Source organism: Semicossyphus pulcher, unplaced genomic scaffold, assembly GCF_022749685.1.
Source record: "Semicossyphus pulcher isolate SPU_LCO1_2020_fin unplaced genomic scaffold, fSemPul1.0.p SCAF_5, whole genome shotgun sequence".
NCBI classification, from domain to species: Eukaryota; Metazoa; Chordata; class Actinopteri; order Labriformes; family Labridae; genus Semicossyphus; species Semicossyphus pulcher.
The window spans coordinates 15,128,603-15,144,227 of NW_027211726.1; the positions used below are offsets into that span (position 1 = coordinate 15,128,603).

General features: G+C 41.4%; 3 protein-coding genes across 5 annotated transcripts in view; 2 read left to right on the forward strand and 1 right to left on the reverse strand.

Annotated features, from left to right (window-relative positions):
• The window catches only part of ripor2 (RHO family interacting cell polarization regulator 2), a 63,342-nt gene extending 58,380 nt beyond the window's left edge, over window positions 1-4,962 (forward strand). For 2 of the 3 annotated variants that reach the window (XM_069681428.1, XM_069681430.1), the window contains exons 18-22: window positions 845-1,018; window positions 1,119-1,321; window positions 1,451-1,570; window positions 2,290-2,380; window positions 2,772-4,962. In XM_069681428.1, coding sequence (XP_069537529.1) covers window positions 845-1,018; window positions 1,119-1,321; window positions 1,451-1,570; window positions 2,290-2,380; window positions 2,772-2,872 — 689 coding nt within the window. In that variant the 3' untranslated portion in view covers window positions 2,873-4,962. The remainder of the gene's footprint in view (window positions 1-844; window positions 1,019-1,118; window positions 1,322-1,450; window positions 1,571-2,289; window positions 2,381-2,771) is intronic. The other variant, XM_069681429.1, reaches the window with a different exon arrangement.
• Window positions 4,963-7,664: 2,702 nt separating this feature from the next.
• Window positions 7,665-10,484, reverse strand: gmnn (geminin DNA replication inhibitor). The gene is made up of 7 exons (XM_069682022.1): window positions 10,436-10,484; window positions 9,988-10,060; window positions 9,107-9,202; window positions 8,818-8,971; window positions 8,650-8,732; window positions 8,228-8,338; window positions 7,665-8,103 (listed from the first exon to the last, which is right to left on the reverse strand). The coding sequence occupies exons 2-7, from the start codon at window positions 10,042-10,044 to the stop codon at window positions 7,900-7,902; spliced, it is 705 nt and encodes a 234-aa protein (XP_069538123.1). The 5' UTR covers window positions 10,045-10,060; window positions 10,436-10,484; the 3' UTR covers window positions 7,665-7,899.
• Window positions 10,485-11,486: 1,002 nt separating this feature from the next.
• cunh6orf62 (chromosome unknown C6orf62 homolog) lies at window positions 11,487-15,625 on the forward strand. The gene is made up of 5 exons (XM_069681487.1): window positions 11,487-13,080; window positions 13,229-13,405; window positions 13,492-13,617; window positions 14,052-14,186; window positions 14,283-15,625. The coding sequence occupies exons 1-5, from the start codon at window positions 12,952-12,954 to the stop codon at window positions 14,406-14,408; spliced, it is 693 nt and encodes a 230-aa protein (XP_069537588.1). The 5' UTR covers window positions 11,487-12,951; the 3' UTR covers window positions 14,409-15,625.

The following is a 15,625-nucleotide window of genomic DNA, read 5'->3' on the forward strand; positions in this document are numbered from 1 at the left end:
CTGTGCCTTTGGAGGACGCTATCCGCTTCTCCAATGGGCCCTGGAAAAACTCCATCAGACTACCTGAAACGCATCATCTGGCGGAGGCCAGGGAGCTTGCTAATTTACACTTCCTCAATCTAGGACGCCCGCCTCTGATGTCATGTCTCTTTCAAAATCATAAGGTTTGAAATGTAGACTGCAAACCTGAAGATTTTTTAGACGATCCACCGGTGTATTCTTGTAATATTTCGGATTCTGTACCGCTCTGAGCCATCGCCTGCAGCGCAACGGTAGTATTTCACTCCAGCATCTCTCGCTGGGCCGGTCCTTTCAGAGGGAGGGACGCAATGCATGCTGGGTGTAGTAGGATTGTAGAATGGGCAAAACCACAAACTGTTTGTACAACTTGCTCCACAGCTATGGCGCCAATTTCACATATTATTGCTTCTATCGCTTACAGAGGACACCAGCTTTGACTGACAGTGGCTTTAAAGAATATGATGCATATGCTGTAGATTACGCTAGTGAACAGTATGCAAAGTATTTAATTGAGCACAACCATTAACATTTACAGCACTAAAATACAACATATAAAAACAACATATACATTGATGCTGGAGTAATATTGATTTAAAGTTCATCACTGCAAGGAACTATTTTTTTTTTTTAAGGTTATTTTTTTGGGCCGTTTATACCTTTATTGACAGAGAGGACAGTGGATAGTGTTGGAAACAGGGAAAGAGAGAGAGTGGGGGTTGACACGCGGCAGGAGGGCGGGAGTTGAACCCGGGGCCGCCGTAAGTTAAATCTGTAACATTTTCTTGAATAGTTTCGATCTTTACAATCCTTCTCTTCTCTCCAGTGATCGGTGTCGTGGTGGGCGAGATGGTGGACAGGAGCGACCTGGTGTCTGCACACAGTCCTCCCGCCGCTCCCCTCTCCCAGGACGTCCTCACTGTGTTTCAGTTCCACAGCTACATCTTACAACATGAGGTTCAGGACATGGAGACACACCTGCTTCACCTGGCCAGAGAGGGTGAGCATACAGCGTACAGAAAAGGCCTGTACACATGATCATGTTCTTTATGTTTCATGTGTAAACCTCTGCCATGTGTCTGTGTTTGTGTCGTACACAGAGGTGTTAGCAGAGGCTCTGCACAGCGCGGACTCTTCTCTCTGTCTGACAGAGATGGAGGAGGTGCCCGTGTCCTCCCTGTGGCCTATGAGCAGCACCCTGAGGGCCCTGGCCTCCCTGCTCACTGCAGAGGACCCTCAGGTCAACAAGGCAGCAGCCGACTACCTCTCTGCTGGAGCGTCACGCAGCCACTTCAGGAACAGGGTGAGTAGAGCAAAAGAGAGGGAGTACGTTTGACAGATTTGTGTGTGTGTGTGTGTGGAGGCGCACAACATCTAAAATGGTTTTGACAGACGCCGTGAGCAATGTGTGAATGTTTGTGTGTGTTTACAGGCGGTGGAGTGCTACACTCAGGCGCTGTCAGAGGCTGGAGGTCAGAGCCAGAGGGCGGCCTGTTCGGCTCTCAGCTGCCTGCAGGTCAGTGACCTCCAACAGCATCTACAGTGTGGAACTGTGAGGATTTTCAGCTTGTTAATGCCTCCATAAAAATTCACTGAAGCTACATTTCTTTTTTAAAGTCTATTTAAGTTCAGTGTAACATGTCAAAGAGTTTAAAGTTTCAGACCAAGCTCACATCAGACTGAGTGGTATCTTCTAAAATGTAGAAGAGCCAGAGAGGAGGGAAACTTCCTGTTAGCCCCATGTAGGTTTGTTAGAGATGTGAGCTATAACAACAGCATTAAAACCACCCCAAATATCCAACATATATATATATATATATATATATAACCACATGATTTAGGTAATGAAACAGTTAGACTTTAAAAGCAGTGTTTGCACACAACAGGGCAGTATGGCAAGAAGGTAAAAAGCGAACCATTTCGGTATTTACTGGTGGTATTCCAACACCAGGAAGTACTGGGAACTAGAGGCTGGGGCTTTAATTATTCTATCATCTCATATTAAACTGTATTACGTCTTTATATTAGACTTGTCTTTTATGAAAATACTGCTGCTGATTCAGTTAGCAGCTATGTGAGAGTTGAGCTATCTGTCAGGGCATGGTGCAAAATAATCTGGCTGGTGCTGTGATGCCCAAACGGTTACATAATGTGTCCCTAATTAGTTATGTAACAGATCGCTCTAAATTAACCCTTTGATTTTCTTCAGTGCACATTGATATGCAGCTTGCCTTCCTCACAGAACTTTTCCGTCTGTCTGTCTGTCTGTAGGCCGTAGAGAGCATCAGGGCGGTCGTAGCGCTGTGTGACTCAGCTGACGAAGAGCTTCGCCACGTCGCCATAGAAACCCTGCTCACACTTGGTAAGAAGCAAATGTATGAACATTGAATGTTAAGCTGGGCTTTCGCTGCACGTCTACTAATTACTTTTATTTCTGAATTGTGTTTATAGAAAATGTAACAATTATTGATAAGATTGATATAAATGTAACATGAACAGTGTTGTTTGATTTTCCTTCAGGCTTGTTTTTTTTTTACACATTTTTTAATCAATTTTAGTCGTCTATTGATCCGAGGAACATTTTCTCCTTCAATAGGCATGTTGCCTTTAAGCTTAACCACGGTTTGCGGATGCTGTTCATTATCTCCAGGATTTGTACCTCACCTGTCTCGCCTTTACTGTGACCTAAAGCTGAGCTACTTTGACTGCGTTTGGGTTCTGTGTTTATAGATACCTTTTTGTGTTCGTTGCAGGTGAGGAGGGCCGGCTGGCGTACGAGCAGCTCGACACCGTGCCGGGGGAGATAATCCGTCTGGGCACGCGGCGAGGAAACGCCGTCACCACTGCCTTCTGAGCCAACGTGCCACCGTGAAAAAAAAACCCCCATCACAAATGACGCCTCAGCCCGACCTCTGAGGACAGCACTGCCCCTCAGCCTCACCCCGCACTGCACACCTCACAGGGCTGTTAACGACTGATCACTTTTACTGCTTTTTGGCACAGACTTAAGGATCTCCACACGCCACATTAGATCACTGTTCTTACTGATACTGCCTCCTTAAAGGAACTAACACCAAACAAACTGTCTTAAACCACAAAGACACACAACCTGTACCCCTCCTGCACACACACACACACACACACTTACACCACTTGTTCCCTCATCATCTCCCCCTCACTTCCCCCCTCCTCTCCCTGCTTTCTGAGCCAGGCACACCGGTCACGATGGGTTTAACTGGAGGATTTGACCGGACGTAAAAGCCGCTGAAAGTTACTCCAAAGACTGTGGAAACGAAAAATTCAAGCAATGCATCTTCACATCACCTTCTTCAACGAGCTGCACACAACACTTGTATCACTCACTCACTGATTTATCATCATTTGATTGTTACAGAGTCAGTCGTGTCGCGCGGTATACTAACTATGAGCTTTGTATAATCACTGTTTATCACACGTTTCAGTCGGTGGTTTTTGCGGAGCTTTGGGAGGATTTGCACTGTTGTAAGGCATGTAAATATGGCATATTTTACACAGCCGGTGTATTATATGTGCTTGTATTTAAAAGATATTTTTAAGTTCTGTTTTCTAGTGCGTTCCAATTTTGAGTTTCAGGGATTCTTGTATGGCTGAAAGAAGCGTGTTTGGTGGCGAGGAGGACTATTTATAAGTTGAGAATGGCTTCTTAAAAGTGATGTGGTGAAAGCCCCAGTTTAACCTAAGCTAGGCTAAGCTAACTAGCAGTGGAGGAACAGTTCAGCACAGGGCCCGAGGTTCCCGCACTCAGCAGAGTTTTCTCATACTTGCAGTTGAACAAGTGCAATTTTTTTGTACATACGTGACTCTTTTGCACCTAGCATTTGATAGCTTCGACCACTTGAGCCTTGACGCGGTCGAGCGGGCGGGCTCCACAGACACACTCTTTTTGTACATGTGTTTTTTCCTAGCAGGTACCGAGCCAGTCGAGGGCAATAACTGTGGTCCGGGGATTGTGAACTTTCTCAATAACTGTACAGAAAGGAGGATCCTCTGGGCTGAGAGAAGGCGTAGCCTCAGTGTTTAGGCTAACTGCACATTCATACAGTTTGTGAGCTAATAGCGAGATTAGCGTGTTTTTAGTTTGGTGGGTCAGCGATGTGGGAAACCTGACTCGAGGTACGCTCCTAATTCCAACTTTCCTCACTGTAACTGTACTACTGAGTCTTGTGCTCGTGCACGGTGACACACTTGTTCACACATCTTATTTATTATTTACTCCTTTTTAATGCTAATATTCTTTGAAGCTATACTGTTGTAGTGCAGATGGCGTTGTAATGTAAATGAGTTGTATATTTATGTTCTAGTATTTGAAATATTGTTTATCATTTAAAAACATGCAAATGATCTCATGCTTCACTTTAATTGGAGTTTATTTTGAATGAATTATATCAGATAAATTATTATTTTGGAGAATATTAAGATTTGCTACTAGTCCGATAGTAATATAGGTTTCTTTTCCCTTAAAAGGCCCCGACATAACGGGACGTTATATATTAGAAATGTTACTTTATTACTTAGAGGATTTAACGTAACCAAAGGAAGAGTTAATTTTAAAACGGTCTTTTAATAAGAGCTCATTAAGGAGAATGTATTTTCAACACTATATTTGGTCTTTAGAAGCACAACTTACAATTAAGAGACGCCCATAATATATAGATGGTGTTACATTTGGGTCTAACTGCACAGGCCAGAAGCCATACTGATTTAAAAGCAAGTGGTGATATTTTTATGAAATGTATTTTTCTTTTGTATTATCTGTAAATGTGTGAAGTTGTTACTAAAAGCTGAAAATGATACGGTTTTTTTTTCTATACAGCCTAATGAAAAACATGGTCCAGATTTTAAATAACGTTTGATTTTTTTTTCCATGATGTGAATAGCATTACAGTATTTTGGTATCTAACTCAACCACTCGTTCAGTGTTTGTTCTTTTTATTTTCATGAGTGAGCTTTCTTTTCACAAACCTGCAGACGACCAGTGTTAAGTTGATTTGTTGGCTGTTCAATTCCTAATCACTGCTAACGACAGACAATGTGCACGAGTTCACATTTAGAGAGACTGGTTTAAAGAATTGACTTCGATGATCTGTGGTCGATAGCTTCAGTACTGATCCATTTAGTCGCATACTACTCTCCATCATCAGTATTTCCTCTGCTCATCAACAGTTGCAATAAAGTTTATTTTTGCATAATTAAAATACAAAATTGTGGATTTAACTGAACGTCTTAAATGTGTCAACATCAATGTTTCTCATTTTGTAGCATCGTTCTTGGATGTAAGCTATTATTCAGGGTTTCCTGCACAGTTGTGCTCTGCAGGAGGACGTCAACGGCAAGAGAGACAGGTCTGACACCTAAAGTAACTCCTGAAGTGGATAATATGGAGAGCTCCGCAAAGCTGATGGAGGTAGATCATCCAGAGCTTGAAAGATTGGAACATGAAGCTCAAGGATTTTAAAGATCAGTTGAGAAAGATTTCTGGGTGCACAATTTGGGTCTAGTTGAAAACAAACAGATTAGCAGCTGCTTAAACTGCAAAACAACAGCAGCTGCCTCTCACCTGTACTTTGTTTATTCATACAGATTACTGAATCTTAGTAAATACTCATCTCACAAAGCTTGTTGGCCATTTGGCCTTTAAAATCAAGAATAGTATATAGACTGTAAAGCTCTGCTGTACATATTTAGACCTTTATAATTATGCAGTGAAGTGTAAAAATTTGCAACACTAAATTGCAAACCAAGATATGCAAGACGAGACGAGCGGTCCCACCATCAAGACTGTTCTGCAGGTGGCTCCATTTCTGATGTCTAACAAAGCTTCGACGAGATTACTTTCAGTTTATTCAAAGTCTTATTTAAAGCTCACTGCTACATAATTGTTAGTTCTGCCTGTCCAGCTCATTTCTCCTGATGTCAACTACTCGCCATGACATTACCTCATGTCCCCTCCTACACAGAGAGAGAGAGAGAGAGAGACAGAGGCTTGGTGTGTCAGATCCCCCTGGCAGTCTAAATCTATAGCCGCATAACTATGGGCTGGTCCCAGCCTGAGCCAGCCCTAACTATAAGCTTTATCAAAGAGGAAAGTTTTAAGTCTACTCTTAAAAGAGAGGGTGTCTGCCTCCCGGACCTTGACTGGTAGATTGTTCCAGAGGAGGGGGGCCTGGTAATTGAAGGCTCTACCTCCCACACTACTCTTAGAGACTTTAGGTACCACAAGCAGGCCTGCATCCTGGGAGCGCAATGTTCTAAAGGGGTAATATGGCACTATGAGCTCTTTAAGATATGATGGTGCCTGACCATTAAGAGCTTTGTAAGTAAGAAGGATTTTAAATTCTAGATTTTACAGGAAGCCAGTGCAGAGAGGCTAATACAGGAGAGATGTGATCTCTCTTCCTAGTTCTTGTCAGCACACGTGCTGCAGCATTTTGTACCAGCTGAAGAGTTTTTAGTGACTTATTAGGGCAGCCTGATAGTAACGAGTTACAGTACTCCAGCCTACAGAATCTAAGGGTATTCTAACCCTAACCCAGGATCTCTGTTCACACATCCTTTCAATCAGCACCATCCCGCCACTGAGCTCTCAGCAAACCAAACAGTCATATTTTATTGATCAAACATGGAGGGATTTAATTAGACAGCAGTCTACACTTCTGTTACAGCATTACTCCCTATTCCCTCAATCATTCAACTAATGGAGGAGAAAGTCAGATACAGACAGAGCTGCTGTTAATTAGCAGACACATTTCCTTTGTGTTAATGTGCCTGATGAACCACGGGATTCTTCTAAATGCTTCCTAATCAGAGACGACCTGCGGGGGCAGAATGTGTGTGAATTGTGAATAAAGGAAATATTTAAAATTACAAATAGATCGACTCACGCACACTCCAAGTTAAACATTTCCATCACTCCCTTGCCTAAAGAGAAAAACTCTGCAACCATAGCAATCCATCCTTTTTTGTGCCGCTCTCCTGTAGATTACATTTCTCCTCTGAAATCTCTCCATCCATCTACTGAAATCTTATTTTCATGACAAACACTCACTCCATCCATCTCTGCTCCCTGTAGCAGTCAAAACGTGCGGGCCTAACTATATATAATAAAGTAACATTTCTAACTGTGAAGAAAAAAAAAGTATGCAACGCATTTTGGGAAAAGCTAGTTTTGACCAACATTGAAAAGTCACCTTATAAGTTACTGTGACATTTCACCACCGCTTCATAAACATAAGGAAAACACAAGATGCGTGTTAAAAAAGCAAAGTGTTTATTTTACATGTTTTATTTACACAACTGTGCCATTTATTGCACGAGTAAACCACAACCACTGACAGCTACATGCGACACTGAACGTAGCATCACTTATAGCAGAACTGTCTCAATGGGCCTTTCACAGCTCACATAGTGACGTCATACTAGGAAAAGCACAGGACTCTGGCCTAGTCAAGTGTCCCAACATATGCAGTAAATGTTGAACATGCACAATACAGGACCCTGAAGCCTCAGCAGCTAAATGATATCCGCCACCGTAAGTTTATCACCGGCGCTTCTACAGCAATAAAGTCACAATGTCTGCCGAGAGAAAATCTTACGGCTTATTTTTTTTTTTAAACATCTTTGTAATTAACAAAAACTGATGAGGAAAAAATATATTTAAAATAGAACCAGCCGATCTGTTCAACGCCTAAAAATATAAAGTGTGTTCCAAACGCGTTTGTACATAAACTTTGAAAAGCCAAGTTAAATGGACGGCCATGTTTCGCTGCAGAACAACACTTCAGCTCAAATCTGCTGACCTGTGCAAGCAGCTCAAAGTCCGTTGACGCATAAGAGTCGTCTCAGTCAATCCTGCTCTCCTGAGGGTCCAGCTTTGTCTTGGTCTGAGGGCTCTTCTTCCTCTGAGTCACTGAAACCGCAATCAGAGTCCTCCTCACTCTGAGTTGCCACTTCATCTTCATGCTCGTCCTCGTCAGAGTCATCGTCTTCTACATCAAGGGCAATATCCCTCAGTTGCTCCAAACTGTCCGGGCCCTTCCCAGTCAGCCTCTGAAGAGACACGAAACAGTATCAGGTTAAACACACGTAACAAGGTCTAGTTTTGTAAGTAAACAGTGTCCCTGTGATTGTGCCCACCTTCCTGAACATGTGACCGTTACAGATAAATGCTTACCTCGATCATATCAGCCATGTACTGTACATGTTGCGCCAGCTCCTGAAGCTCTTCATTTTCACACTTTAGCTTTGTTATCTGCTCATCTTTGGCCTCAATGTCTTTGTGTAACTGACAAAGGAAAAAAAGAACATTAGGAATAAAAGACTGCAAGCTTCAAAGTCAAACTGATTCCAGCTTTTGTTTCATAAACGTTTAGCTCTCCCAATAATCCAAACAGTGAACAGGTTTTATAATTACTGGATTTTTCCCCCTTGTATAATAGTTTTCAAAGGAGGGTAAACAAATTTGGTGCACTTTACCTCAGGTTACTTTCAGTGCCACCTGGACTAAGGCCAGCTGAGGTTGACTCAGCAAGTGGGAGCGTGGGAACAGCTCAATTTACAGCTAAACATTAGCCGTCTTAGCGATAAGTAACTTACCTTCTCGTTCTCCTGTAGAACATTGTACAAGGCCTTCCGCCGCTCCTCGGCTATCTCTTTCCAGTAGGTGGAGGGAGGGGTTTCTACAACAGCAACATTTATTAAAAGGTCAACATAAAGTCAAAATAATCTTTGATTTAGACAATTTAGCGATTCACCTCTACCTACCTTTGACCATAAGCTCATATGCTTCACTGGAGATGTCATCTGTTGAACACTGAGCTTCTTCTGTTTGTGTGGATTTGACTTCCACCTTCACCCTCTTCGGACCCCTCGTTTGTTCTGCGCTCCACTGTTTCCGTTTGGAGTTTACTTTACCCGTCTACCATGAAAGTAAACTTGATTAGCGCCCTTTTTTCAATGATTGTGTAGGATTGTTCAACTAATGAAAGTTGTCAGTTTAGCATTTTTAAAGTCACCCAGATTAAACTACTTCCAGCAACAAGCCACTGCATACCTGAGCTGACCTGCACAGGTCTTGGTTGACATCTTGGAGGATCTGCAGGGTTTGCCTGGGGGGTCCCATTGCCTTTTGAGATGGCGTGAAAAAACTCTGGAGGAAACAAAGATTGCAAATTGCAGGTATGAGAATAGTAAAAAGACAAGACCACTTCCCAGATCAGTCTCGAGAAACTATCATCGAGTACCATGGGAAACTACAACGCCCTGCGTTCTCATTCTCAACGTCTATTCATAAAGGGCTTAGCATCACTTTGCACTCCTTACTTTAGTTACACTGTCACCTCAAGAGAGGGCATAAGTGAAGTGGTTTATCAACACTGCTGCCATGTGCAACAGGCTCACAGGTGTGGAAACGGGGGCAGGGCTTAACTTCTTAAACAGCCGTGGGAAAGTTTCTCCTCCAGGATCATTAGTGAGCAGCCAAACAGCTCGGTTTGTTAATGTTTGGCCAAAGCACCTCAAGACTGCGAGAGTGTTTCATGCCTTTAAAAAGGTAACCTTTTGGCAAGTTTGAGCAGTGGGGGTGACAATATCTGAAACTACTGGAGAGAAAGTTACGGATTAATCATAAAACTAACCTTAGTCTAAATTGCAGGGATAAATAAAGACACTTCATGATAATCACAGCAGATTCATTGATAAGTCAATATAAATCTTGCCACTCAAAAGTCAATATTGACGGATATTTCAGCAGTTGTTTAATGCCCTACTTATTTTTTGACTCTCATTTAAAAAGGCAAAACGCCTTTGTGATGATTACATCCACAACATCCAGATAAAATGCATTTATAATCGTAAAACTGTATTACCACTTGAACCGGAACACATAAAATACCATGAACGACGATTATTCATGAAGAAGAAAAAAAACCTTACCTTTATATTCTCATTTGACCTCTGCTGGCTGTGTTTTAGCTTTGCACCGAAACTCATTTTCTTTCCTGATGACCTGATGGAGAATGATTAACATGACGTCACTATTGTTCACATTAAACCGCACAGGGACTGACATACATGTGGAAAATACAGCGAATAAAAGCTAATGGTAATTGTAATACTTGAGATAACATGTGACGGCAATTATACTTAAAAGTATTACTTAAGACGCGACCTCATTTTAACGTTAAACGTGTCGCAGGCTCTATGAGAAAGGTTGCTTAACGTTTACAAATGGCCAAGTGAGTCAGCTAACGCTAAAATAAGCTAATTTAATCGACTACGGCAGAGGCTAATACAAAGATAGCTGCCGTTTACGACCAGTAGATGAGTAGTGAATTAAATGAAAACAATACTGAGGTAAATAATAAAGGTTAAATCGACTTACCGTTGAGAAAGCACGACTCGTTGATAATACTTTGTATTCTTTTTGCTGTATATTTCGCGCCAGGAGCTTAAATACACCCACTTGGTCACGTGGTAAAGGCGCCACTCACAGGGAAGAGTTTTTCATGCTGTTTTTTTTTTTTTTTGGTAAACATCTTTATTGACAATAAAGTTAACATACACACACAAAGACGTCATTGCAAACAAAAGGGGGGTCTTTTAAGTGAAACATTAAACAAAGAACATAAACAGATGGGTTTTGCAGCTTTCTTATTATGTTAATTATAAATGGGTTTAATGTATTGCCTGGTTTCATTTTCAAATACTAGAAATAACGGTTAAGAATGGCTAAATTTTGATTCATGAATCTGATATTTTGCTAAAATAATTATCAAACTGATTACATATAATTCTTTACATGTATTACTATTGTTATTGCAGTGACCAAACTTATTTCCAATATGTGTTAGTGTAGGGACAGTGCCAGAACAAGTGTACCATTGTTTCAGGGTAAATTTCACATAATGAACAGTTTACAGAAATGTCTTTCTTAAATTTAAGAAGATAATGACTAGCAGGATACGTCCCTTGCTTTATTGGTAATGAGATATTTGTATGTTGTATGTATGTTTGTATGGATACAACAGTAGGGGTACTAGAAATATCTTTTTGAATGCGTGAACGTATATTATGATTATTATTTCTTAAAGTAGTAGTTGAGCAAATATTACACCATGGAAACTATATATTATATCTCAATATTTTCACATAGTATCTCAATATTTTCACATAGTATCTCAATATTGAGAAAGTATCTCAATATAATTACTTTAAATAATTACTATCCAAGTGGCGGAAACGGGCATTCATATATTACTACGGAAAAGGATTCGGGCCACTAAAAAAATTGAGATTCTGAGAAAAAGGTAAGCCTCGGGGAAAAAAAATCAGTGGCCCTAATCCTCTTCCGTACTAACATTACCCATTGCCGTTGTGCTGTTGTTTTTTTTCCTCGTGCGGTCACATGTCATCACACGTCACATCTTTGTAGTTGACGGTGCAGCCATTTTGGGGAGGCTGTGGTTCGACGAGCTTGTGTGTGCCATTATTAGCTGCCTGAAAAAAACACACAAAGAAACCAAACGGAAAAACGTTGGACGACACGCCGTTAAATATGGGCCCGCCGGGAGACAGAACGCGCCACATGTCGACTGAAAGAACGGAGGACTTCAGCTGGATTGTCGATTTATCTTGACATGGCATGCAGCAGGGCGAGTCGGAGGTTGTGACGACTGAAGAAAAGAAGAGAAAGAAAACAAACACCTCGAAACTTCAGACGTGGGAAGGGCAGATTTTGTTTAGCTAACGTTTATTCCGCCATTCAGCGTTCGTCGTTGGTTGGCTCTTGATTCCCTTGGCTGATTTTAGTCGATGTAGTTGTTGACAAGATACGACTGAAGCGAATTATATCGAGCTAAAATGCTGAGCACAAGCGAAACCAGCTAGTCAGTCCCCCCTGCAGGTCTCTTGACTCTCACAGCGCTGGCAGTCACGTTGAACAGGGCGAGAAAATGTAAACGCGTGGAAAGATGACTGTACGCTAGCTAGCCAACCTCACATGGGCCTCAATTAAGCCAATCAGTCAGAAGATAAGATGTAGCTACACCGTTGGGTCACTACTAGTTAGTGTTGGAAGTGAATGCCTAGATTAGCTTGCTAGCTCACCTTAGCTAGTGTGCTAAAAATACGCCCACATCATGACTATCAGCAGTGGCAGCACCGCAGGCCGTGGGCCGAGTGAGTGGCAGTAACAGTTAAGGAAATGTCAAGGTACTTTCGCAGTAGTCTTCGATGTTACCCGGTGCCAACATCTCCTGGCATCTGTATTTACCTGCCATGTTTGTCTGTATCCCCAATCTGTCTGTAATACGCACATAACGCAGTCTCTACAGAGTAACAAACAAAACGACAGCCATGGATGAGGGACTTTGAAATGACCCCAAAAATAACACATTTGTCCGCTTGCTAGTCTGTACTCCTCAATTTCAATAGCTAAAAATATTGCAGGTATGGGTTTTTACAGTAGCAGCCGTCTCTCTTAAGTTTAGTTACATACAGAAGAAAAGTTAGTCAAATATTAGTTGCTCTTTCATTTAAATCTCTTGTAATCCCTTGTCGATGGCAGGTTGAGAATAAAGCTAATTTGGCTTAAAGTCATGTCTTAAACATGGATTTCTGATCAAGGTATAAGGAGATGTAGTCTTAGCTCGTTGATCATTCCCCTCCTCGACACTGCCCTGTTACAAAAATTAAAATGACTTAGTTTTGTCTGATTTGTTGACCTTTTCAGTTGGTAGTTAGTGGGTAATTCACAGATCTAGCCTAGAGTTGTTTGATGCGTTGTTTCTGCAAAGGGTAGCTAGCTCCATCCTTTATCCAACGTATAAATACAAGAGTAGAGAGTGTAGCCAAAATATTCTGCACGAGAGAGGAAGACGATACCATCAAAATCTAACCATGGGGGACCCAACTTCACGAAGAAATCAGACAAGAAATCGACTTCGAGCTCAGCTTCGGAAGAAAAGGGAATCTTTGGCTGACCAGTTTGACTTCAAGATTTATATAGCCTTCGTTTTCAAAGAAAAGGTTTGTCAGTAAACTGGAAGAGTTGTTGACACTCTCGCCTCTCAGACCATAACATAATTTTAATGTCTTATTCAAATCTGTTTCCTTTTCTACGATCGAGGCAAATGATGACTTAAAATACTTTGTACGTTTGTATCTGTTCTTACAGAAGAAGAAGTCTGCACTTTTTGAGGTCGCAGAGGTTGTGCCAGTGATGACCAACAATTATGAAGAAAACATCTTACGAGGTGTGCGGGATTCCAGCTACTCACTCGAGAGCTCAATAGAACTCCTGCAAAAAGATGTTGTGCAACTACACGCCCCCCGATACCAGTCAATGCGAAGGGTAAGCCAGTTGACCTTTGTGATCTTTAAAGAAGACGATGTCCACTTCAGTTTTTGACATTGTACTTTCTTCTCATGTTGCTGTAGGATGTGATAGGCTGCACACAGGAGATGGACTTCATCCTTTGGCCACGCAACGATATTGAGAAGATTGTCTGCCTGCTTTTCTCCAGATGGAAGGGGGCCGATGATGAACCCTTTAGGCCTGTTCAGGTCAGTAGAGGCACTAAGTCAGATCACATGGGCTCAAAATGTTTAAAACATTTTGTTTTTTTAATTGTAATTAGGCCAAAAGTTCATGCTTATTTTTTTCATAGTTTATAGGTCAGTTACTTTTAAGAGATACTCATTGATTGTTTAATTAACATAATGTTAGGAAACTGTGAGTCATCATGTATTCCCAAGTTGTCTTAATGTGTCTTTACATTTCTTGATGACCAACCAACGGTCCCAAAACGTTTGTACCATCACCCAAGATATTTTTTGGAGTGAAAATACTTTTTTTTTTTTTCTTTAATTTTCACAAGGTATAAATCAAAACAAACCCCAAAAAAATAGTCAGATTAATTTGATACATGTGTCACCTGGCCTTAGCCTGTTTGTAACTAATGAACTTTTTGGCTCACGTGTCTTCTTGTTATTTACAGGCCAAGTTTGAATTTCATCATGGAGACTACGAGAAGCAGTGCTTACACGCTTTGAGTCGTAAAGACAAGGCTGGAATGGTCATGAACAACCCAACTCAGTCTGTATTTCTCTTTATGGATAGACAGCACTTACAGGTGAGTCACTACACTGAAATGACGACGCACCTGTAATAACTGAAACCTCAGACAGCTCTCTGAGACACTTAAAATGTTCTCTGTCCACTTCTGCAGACTCCTAAAACCAAGGCCACAGTTTTCAAGTTGTGCAGCCTCTGCCTGTACTTGCCCCAGGACCAGCTGACCTGCTGGGGTGTGGGAGACATCGAGGATCACCTCCGCCCATACATGCCTGATTAGGGCTTCCTGCTCCACCTAGCAACATAGGGAAAAGCCCTTCCCCTCCCTCCTGCCTAAGCCTTCAGAAGCAAATTGATGTACTCATCTTCACCTGTTTCCTTTTAAAAGATTTGAACTTGTGCTTGGATCTCTCCTTCTTTTGTTACCTACTCGTTCTCCCCTCCCTGACCTGAAGCTGATTCAGTTCCCATCCTTTTTTTTCCCCCCTCACGCTCCCAATGTTCCTCCTCTTCTCTCTGCCATTTTTGGATTGGTTCCCCCATTTTTTTTTTTAATTTCACCCCCCTTCTTCATCCCCTCCTACTCACTCATCCGTTTTGTTTATTTGAACCTGCACGAACATTGATTTTGAGTGGTTGGTTGTTCTCTTGGAGCCGCACTGTCAACAGCACCGGTCATTGAAGGAACTCTTTATGTTGCATCAAAACAGGAACAAACAATACACAGGTCTTCACGGTGGTTCTCAGATGGACGTGTTTTTATATCCTTGTTGTCATAAGAGAGGATTGTTAAAGCTTGTTTGTAATGTCAATGGAGTTTCTAGAACAACTTTACACAATCTTTTGACCAAGGACAGGTGTGACTAGGCGTTAAAACACCTGTGTAAGCAAAGAAAACAAGATGAACAATATTTGTAAAATCATATGGTGTAGGTATGGCTTCTTATAAACCGCCTTAGTTTTTTTGCTGGACTTTTGAAAAATGTTTTGGTGTCATTTGCTTTTCTCTGAAACATGCTAGGCAGGCCTTCGCTAAAATCTCGAGTGACTTGAAAGGCACTGTGCACAAAGTTGAGACATGTTGGTTAGACGTTGAAGGTCTCGGTCACCGTTCAAGCCGCTCATGCACCATTGATTTAAGCTACTGAAATCTGATGTTTTATGTTTTGTTTTGTTTGGGATGTGGGTTGGTGAGAAGCTGAAAATGTGACACTTAATGTTTAACAAACCTAACCAAAGTTGCTGAAAGCTAACTGATTTTTGTTTAATTTGACCTACTAAAAATTCAGATAATTTGCTGCCATGCTCATAAATTAAATTGGATTTTTGCTGGCTTTTTTTTGTCAAAAATATGAGGTACATATAATTTTGCTCCTTGTTGATTCAGTGTGTTCAGTTGAAAGGGTTTAAGGCGTGTAACTTCTGGGTTTTTTCTGTTGATTCTCAAATCAATACTGCTGAGCATATCCCAATACAGTGCAAATTCTGAAAGCATAA